We start from the raw sequence: 9,255 nt of genomic DNA, 5'->3' as shown, positions 1-9,255 counted from the left end.
TAAACAATTGGAAAGCCATTGATTGCTCATGGGTAGGATGAGCTAACATAATAAAAATGACAATTCTACCCAAATTAATTTACCTATTTAGTGCCATACCTATCAAGCTACCAAAAAACTTCTTTACTGAATTAGAAAAAACTATAACAAATTTCATTTGGAATAACAAAAGATCAAGAATATCAAGGGAAATAATGAAAAAAAAATGTGAAGGAAGGGGGCCTAGCAGTACCAGATATTAAACTATACTATAAAGCAGCAGTCATCAAAACAATATGGTACTGGCTAAGAGATAGAGAGGAGGATCAATGGAATAGACTGGGGATAAATGACATCAGCAAGACAGTGTATGATAAACCCAAAGAGCCCAACTTTTGGGACAGGAATCCACTATTTGACAAAAACTGCTGGGAAATTTGGAAAACAATATGGGAGAGATTAGGTCTAGATCAACATCTCACACCCTACACCAAGATAAATTCAGAATGGGTGAACGACTTGAATATAAAGAGGGAAACTATAAACATGTTAAGGGAACACAGAATAATATACTTGTCAGATCTCTGGGAAAGGAAAGACTTTAAAACCAAGCAAGAGTTAGAGAAAATTACAAAATGTAAATTAAATGGTTTTGATTATATTAAACTAAAAAGTTTTTGTACAAACAAAAACAATGTAGTCAAAATCAGAAGGGAAACAACAAATTGGGAAAAAATCTTTATAACGAAAAACTCTGACAGGGGTCTAATCACTCAAATATACAAGGAGTTAAAGCAATTGTATAAAAAATCAAGCCATTCCCCAATTGATAAATGGGCAAGAGACATGAATAGGCAATTTTCAGGTAAAGAAATCAAAAGTATCAATAAGCACATGAGAAAGTGTTCCAAATCTCTAATAATTAGAGAAATGCAAATCAAAACAACTCTGAGGTATCACCTCACACCTAGCAGATTGGCTAAAATGAAAGAAGGGGAGAGTAATGAATGCTGGAGGGGATGTGGCAAAATTGGGACATTAATGCATTGCTGGTGGAGCTGTGAACTGATCCAGCCATTCTGGCTGGCAATTTGGAATCACGCTCAAAGGGCTATAAAAGAATGCCTGCCCTTTGATCCAGCCATACCATTGCTGGGTTTGTACCCCAAAGAGATCATAGATAAACAGACTTGTACGAAAATATTCATAGCTGCGCTTTTTGTGGTGGCAACAAATTGGAAAATGAGGGTATGTCCTTCAATTGGGGAATGGCTGAACAAACTGGTATATGCGGGTGATGGAATACTATTGTGCCAAAAGGAATAATAAACTGGAGAAGTTCCAGGCGAACTGGAGAGACCTCCGGGAACTGATGCAGAGCGAAAGGAGCAGAGCCAGAAGAACATTATACACAGAGACTGATATACTGTGGTAAAATTGAATGTAATGGACCTCTGTACCAGCAGCAATACAATGACCCAGGACAATTCTGAGGGATTTATGGTAAAGATGCTACCCACATTCAGAGGAAGGACTGCAGGAGAGGAAACATATAAGAAAAACAACTGCTTCAACGCATGGGTCGGGGTGGACATGATTGAGGGTGTGGACTCGAAACTACCACACCAATGCAACTACGGACAATTTGGAAATTGGTCTTGATCAAGGACACATGGCAAAACTAGTGGAAATGCGCATCGGCCATGGGTGGGGGGGTGCAGGATGGGGGGTTGAAGGGGAAAGGTGGATCATGAATCATGTAACCATGTTAAAAATGAATATTAATAAATGTTAAAAAAAATGAGGAAACTGAGGCAAACAGAATCTAAGTGACTTATGTAGAGTCACACAGCTAGTAAATATCTGAAACTGAATTTGAATTCAAATCTTCCTGACTTCAAGCACAGTGCTCTCTCCACTGGACCCTCTTGCCCAAGCTTTTAGAGGCAGTATAGGTCAAAGGTAGAGTTTGAAATTAGATCATCCTGATTCACTATCTATTTTTGGTATTATTATCCTTATTTTCATGATTATTATTTCTTTATTATTTTATATATTCTATTACCATATTTAAATATACTTATATCATTTAAATATTATGTGTATATATTTATAATTTTACATATAATGTTATATTATTGTTATTTTCATCATCATCATCATTATTACTATTATTATTAGGCTATTAGGTAGCACTCTTGATAGAGAGCTAGGCCTAGGGGAAGAAAGTTGTTCAGTCATTTCAGTTGTGTCTGACTCTCTGTGACCTCATTTGGGGTTTTCTTGGCAAAGATACTAGAGTGGTTTGCCATTTCCTTCTCCAGGAAGGAAAGAAGATCTGAGTTCAAATGTAGTTTCAGACGCCTGTTATCTGTGCGACCCTGGGAAAATCACTTAACCTCTGACTTCCTCAGTTTTCTCATCTACAAAATGGGAAAGTAATAGCACCTACCTCCCAGGGTTGTTGTGAGGATCAAATGAGGTATTTTGTTAAGAGCTTTGTAAACATTAAAGCACTTAATCAATGCTAGCTATAATCACTATGTATTTTCTTACACTCCAAAGTCTTCATCTCAACACAGATATGATATGTGGTTCTTGAAGCCTATGCCATCAGAGTATAAGCTTTGTCAGGTTCTACCCTACTGGAAAAGCATTAAGGCATCTGTCGATAAAGTGAGTGTCTGTCCTGCAACGACCAGTCTAACTAAATGCAGAGAGAATCACCACCCAGAAGGTGATGGATTTTTTTAGCTAGAAATTCACTTGCTAAAATTTAGAGGAATTTTGGTCTGTATTAGTAGAGGAGAATGCCTCTTACCACGCGGGAGAAAACACCACAGGGACAGGACTGCTGTAAAACGATCTGCAGAGGGAAATGACAAACCACTCCAGTATCTTTGCCAAGAAAACCCCAAATGAGTTCATGAAGAGTCAAATGCAAGTGAAACGACTGAATAACAATAATGTAATGAGGAGGAAGGGATTCAGCTTGTACACAAATCAGTAAATATATGATCATCTGAGAAGGGAAAGAACCCTGGCCTCTAAGGGTACCCAGACCACCTTTTCCTATAGCAGATGACACCAGAGATGGGCACTGAAGAGAGTGAGGGATTCTCAGAGACAGGATTGAATAAATAGTGTGATCCAAGAATGGAATAAGCAGATGTGGGGCACTAAAGTAAAGTGGATAGAGTTCTAGACTTGGGCGTCAGGAAGACTGAAGAAGAAGAGGGAGACAGAAAGATTTCCAATACTTACTATATAAACCTGAGAAAGTTATTTAATATCTCTAAGCCTCAGTTTATTCATCTGTAAAATGGAGATAAGGCTAACTCCTACTTCAGAGAGTTGTTATATTAGATGAATTAATGTGTATAACATTAAACCACTATGTAAATATTGGTTATTATTATTGTAACATCTACGAAGTATCTAGGTAAGTTTCTCTAATAGAATGTAAACTCCCTGTGGGTATTGATTTTTCATTTTTATCTTTATATTGTCAGTATCGAGCACAATAGTAGTCCCTTAATAAATGTTTGTTAATGGATTGTTATGAGAGAAAAAGAGTGTATGGGTAATATAAATAATAGGCATGAAAGAAACAGATTAAAAATCTGAATTTCTCACATTTTGCTCTAAGTAAGACTATCCACCATTCTAATAGCTTCTCTTTTCTTTTTAGCTGTTCTTGGAGTTCACAATTTAGTCAATAATCCACGATTTAATGAAGAAGTACCAAGTAACGAAATTGGCAAAAGCCCTCCTAGAAGTAAGTAAAAGGGGGATTTGTCAAGGATGTGAAACTTCTTGGCTGCTTGCAAAGTCAGATTTCTTAACTGGCTGTAACATAATCTGTGCCAGGATATTTAGTATTACATGGTTGTCAAAAAAGCTTAATGTTGCAATTGTAGCACGTTATCCCTCAAGCCTTTACCCTGGAAAGTTCTGATCCCTGTTACTGTTCACATATGTGGTTTGCCCTCACAAATAGAGTCTTTTAGATTCTGTCTAATGTCTTGCTTGCTTTTGATGATCTGGGCTTAGGGGCAGATGCAAGTCTTACAGCAAGCTCTGTTTCAAAGTACAGTAGGAGTTATATCTCGTCAGGAAAGGAAACATTATCAGGAAAGATAAGAAGGTAATGAACACTGAGACAGAGCCTGGGCGAAGCTGGAGACTAGAGAAATGGATGGAAAGGAACTTGCAGTATAAATAAGAGACCTGGGGGTAGATAGTTGGTGTTTAAGGTATTTTATTAGAAAAGTCAGTAATGGGGAGAAGGAAAAACTACTTAGAAAGAAGGTTCAATATCTTTTTAATTTTTAATTTAATTTTAAACCCTTAACTTCCACTTTAGAACTGATACTAAGTACCAGTAAGGGCTAGACAACTGGGGCTAAGTGACTTGCCCAGAGTCACCCAGCTAGGAAATCTCTGAGGCCAGATTTGAACCTAGGATCTCCTGTCTCTTAACCTGGATCTCTATCCACTAAGCCATGTTGCTACCCTTCTGTATCTTTTTTTTAAAGCTAGTGGCACAGTGGTTAGAGTATAGGGCTTGCAGTTTAGAAGACCTAAGTTCAAATTCTACATTAGATATTTACTAAATGGATGACCTTGGACAAGTCTCTTAACCACAGGGCAGAGAGCTTGGAATTAGGAAGACTTAAGTTCAAATCTGGCCTCAGATACTTCTCAGATAGCTATGTGACCATGGACAATTCACTTAAACCCCTTTGCCTAGGCCTCATTGCTCTTCTCTCTTGGAACCAATACACAGTATTGATTCTAAGATGGAAGCTAAGAGTTTAAAAAAAAAAGTAATCTGGGCATTTCCTAACTTCTTAAAAAGCATAGTCAACCACAAAATCTTCTTTTCCCCTATTTTTATCTCTGACATATTTAAGGGTTCAGGACAGTGATTAGAAGAGGAAAGAGAAAGGGGGAAAGAACATTCAAAATAAAGATTCATCTGGATGTTTGGAAGCAACCAGAGAAATGTACTATTCTTTTTTCATAAAGAAGTAGAAAACCTTGGAAGTAAAATGGGAGGCTAGGATATTATATTCTCTGACATTTCTGCTAATGGTGACATGCAAATCCTCACACATGCACAAGGCCTCAATTTCAAGCTTTTTATGGCCCTTTTGCTTCCCTAGCTCTTCAGTATTTGCTAGAAGTTCAGTATATTTGCTTAAGCTTACTGAATGCTTGCTGTCCTTTGGACATGGCCTCAGGATAGAGGAATCAGTAACCACTGATCCACCGTCCATGCCATACTGCTATAAGGAGAGTGGATCTTCTAGCTTGGTTTAGTAAAGCACGAGACCTATAGATGTTCAAGTTTATAAAAGCCATTAACAGGGACATAAATGAATCAAGGAATAAAAATGCCTTATGATATGCTGAATTCTCTCCATGTGCCTCACATATTTTATTTATTTATAACTTTGCCAACACTGGAAAATATCTCATTATCTTCTTTTGGGTGTATCCATCTGTACCCACATTCCTGGAATGATAAAAAACTGAAGGAAAGGAGGAGGGAATTGAAAGTTAAACAGTGAGGAGAATACATTATTTTTCTTTTTTTTGGACCCAATACTCTATAGTTATGTATTGATTCTAAGGCAAAAGAATAGAAAGGAGTATTGGTTCTAAGAAGGGGTTAAGTGAGTTGCCCAGGGCCACACAGCTAGGAAATGTCAGAGGCTATATTTGAACTTTGGACCTTCTGTCTCCAGACACTATCTACCGAGCCACCTAGCTTCCCCCATCGTTTCTTTTTCCAGCACAAGGCATGAATAAAGGTGTGTGCCATATGTAAGGTTATAGTTATGTGTATAAAATTATATTTAATACTCAACATTCAGACATTTATCTTTCACATCTTCAAGCATTCACATGATTTTATTGATAACCTCATCTTCACTTTTGCATTGTCAACCACACAATTTCACAGCTATGTACCATAGAGAAAAAAATGATTGTGACAGTCACAATTTCCAAATTTAAAGGGTGATTTGGCATTATTAGTCAGCTGATAGAGACATCAAGATGATGGGTTTCATCATCAATACATATACACACGTCTGTATAAACTTATAGCATGCATCTGTGTGTATAGGTGGGTTTATATACATAAACACTGCGTATGCACATATACATGTACATACGTGTTATATGTGTATATGTACATGAACATGCATATATATCTGCCCATTTACTGTTTCCTTATATAGTAACATGTCAGTCATCTTCATATGAGAGTGCTATTTTGGAAAAGTACTATGTCAAATGGCCATCTGCACATTTGATTCTTTATAGACCCCAAAACCTAAACCCAAGTTGGTTGCCCTTTCACAATATTTCTGAGCAATACTGATATGATTGTTTTAGTGATAAGGCCAGGAACCTTATCATTTCCTATATCTGAGTCCTGAACATAGTTACTGAAGCTGAGAGAAATCAAATTAAAGCACCAGGCAGAATTAATTAATCATTAGTAAAGCCATATAATTCACTTGCTTGTCTAATAAAGCTGATTATGTTTTATATTAGATTTCATAGTTTGTGAAACCCAGGGTGCCACTTTGGCAAACAGTCTTTAACTCTGAGAATTATATTATCACACATGATTAAGAAAAAAGAGAACTTGAATCCTAAAAAAATATTAAATTGTGTTTTAGATGTGGTCAAAGGTGAGAAGGTCAAGCCAATATTTGAGGAACCACCCAATCCCACAAATGTGGAACTAAGTTTGCAGCAGCTGAAAGCCAATGATCCCAGCCTTCAGGAAGTCAACCTCAACAACATTAAGGTATTTAATTACAGCAGCAGTCACTTGATTGCATCAGTGAGGGCTGGAAACGTGCTAGAGATAACTGGTTACCTGCTTGCTTATCAATTACACCCATTTAGAATATCTCTTATTTTCCTATGCTATGAAATATGCTGGCGTAATGAAGAAAAGGAGGATGCAGTCCCCTCTATTCCTTGAAAGAAGTCTCAGTTCTTGAATTAAACACAGAAGGAATTTATAATATATGTTTATCCAGATGGTAACTCAACCCTTAGCCTAAGTTATGTAGCTTCACATGGAAGTTGAAGGATAAAATGACCTTGGGGACACTAAACATCTCCCCTGAATTAGAGAACATAATCCAGTAGGAGCACAAAGTATGCCAATATGAGTGTTTTCATTAACAATAGTAAGCTAGTTCTTCCTTTTTGGGAAGCCAACTTAAAATAGTCAAATTCCAGAATTTTAGATTTGGACTTGGAAGAGTTTGAGCATTGTGCTCTGGATCAGAGATAAATTATCTATTCCTTTTACTCCAAATCCCAAGGGTCCCTCAGGCCATGAAGGAAGGGAAAGATGTTAACCGATAGAATTGGTTTAAGGGCATCTTATAAAGATGACTATAAAATTAATATATACAGGCATAACTGTTTTTTTATACTCTAATCTTGCATTTCCAAAAACCAGATTTATAATTCTACCATTTTCCATAAACATCTCAAACTCAATGAATCCAAAATGGAATTAAATTTACTGCTCCCCAAATTCATTGCTCCTCTGAATTTCTCTGCTTTTCTTGAGGCGGCCCCCTAAGGATCATAGAACTAGGGCTGGAAGGGACCTCAGAGACCACCTAGTTCAATCCTCTTATTTTATGGATGAAGAAACTGAGCTCAGTGAGGTTAAATGACTTTCACATTATCATATCAATAATGAGCAGAGGTAAGATTTGAACTCAGAACCTCTGACCCCCAAGCCAGTGTTTTTTCCCAGTCCTCCATGCTGTTATCCTTCCAGTAAGCAACTAATTTGCAACCTTGGAATCATCCTTGACTCTTGGCTTTTTCTAATTCATTTTTAAATTTTATTTTCTCCATTAAAATTCATCATCACTTCCCAATGACCCTTCTCCAACATAATCCCCTGAAACAGATAAATATTGTCAAACATAACAAATGAATATATTACATCAGTGGGCCTCATTCAATTCTTAAACTCTTGTCAAACAGCTGTACTGGAATAATACTAGACTCCCAAGATAAGTATATAAAAATGAAGCAATCCCTGTCTTCAAGGAGCTACTCTATTCTATCTAAAATATCTATTATATTATATTGTGGGGAAATGGTATTTATTGACCTAAGTTAAAACAAATTCTTTTCTAGACTGGACATATAAATTCTCAAATGTAGACAACTCCTTATAAGGAAATTGCCTTCATTAATATAGATGGGTAGCTTCTTTTTAGCAGATACCTGAGATTCAATGCCTTGCCCAGGGTCACACGACCAATATGTGCCAGAGATAAGCATTCTATCTACTATGTCAGGAAGTCATAAACATGAGACAGAGACATTTAAAAGGATATAGCCCTGGATCTGGACTCGGGTCTCCCTGAGCCCAGAACCTGTCTCGGTCACTTACCAGTTGTATGATCCTGGCCAAGTCAATTAACTGCTTTCTGCCTTAATTTTCATCTATAAATGAATAAAATAATGGCACCTATCTCCCAGAATTACTGCGAGGATACAACAGGATAGTATTTTAAAGTACTTTGCAAGCATTAAAGTACTCTATAAATGCTGGCTATTTTTACAAACATAAAATATGCCAAAATAAATTTAAAGTTATTTGAGGAGAGTTAAGGGTAAGGGTATTTGCCCTCAGGGGAAACAACATCAGCTCTATGTAAGAAGTGACCCTTAAAGAAAACCAGAATTCTAAGGGGCTGAGGTTAAGAGAGAATGCATTCCAGACATAGGAAACTACCTGTGTCCCCGAAGGGACACAGAAATTGAAGGTGGAATGTTTCATAGAGAGAACAGAAATATGACCATTTGATTGGATCGTAGACTTTTTGAAAGAGAATAATGGTGAACTAGGGTTGTAAGATCCAGATTGTAAAGATCTTTAAATGTTAAATAGATGAACTAGTGTTTTATCTTAAAGGCAAAAGAGAACTTCTGCAAGGATTCTTAATCTGGGATCCATGAACTTGGTTTAATATTTTTTGTAACTATATTTAATATAATTGTTTTCCTTTTAAATTTTGTATAATTATAAGGTTTATTCTGAGAAGGAGTTTTATAGGTTTTACCAGGGTCATTACCCAGAAAAGGTAGAGTTTTTTTTAAGGAATGGAATGACATGTGCCTTAAAAATATTAATTTGACAGCTGTGTGCAGGGCAGATTGGGGAGAGGAGAGGCTTATCGTGTAAGTGAGTGTAAGTGAGAATAGAGTAGA

The 9,255-nt window shown here is 36.8% G+C and overlaps 1 protein-coding gene across 1 annotated transcript in view; it reads left to right on the top strand.

Annotated features, from left to right (window-relative positions):
• TMOD2 (tropomodulin 2) overlaps positions 1–9,255 on the top strand; it is a 55,856-nt gene that overhangs the window by 26,624 nt on the left and 19,977 nt on the right. The window contains exons 5-6 of the mRNA XM_044662240.1: positions 3,671–3,757; positions 6,678–6,808. Coding sequence (XP_044518175.1) covers positions 3,671–3,757; positions 6,678–6,808 — 218 coding nt within the window. The remainder of the gene's footprint in view (positions 1–3,670; positions 3,758–6,677; positions 6,809–9,255) is intronic.

Source organism: Gracilinanus agilis, chromosome 2 (assembly GCF_016433145.1).
Source record: "Gracilinanus agilis isolate LMUSP501 chromosome 2, AgileGrace, whole genome shotgun sequence".
Classification (NCBI taxonomy): Eukaryota; Metazoa; Chordata; class Mammalia; order Didelphimorphia; family Didelphidae; genus Gracilinanus; species Gracilinanus agilis.
This window is presented reverse-complemented; position numbering and strand designations above follow the sequence as displayed.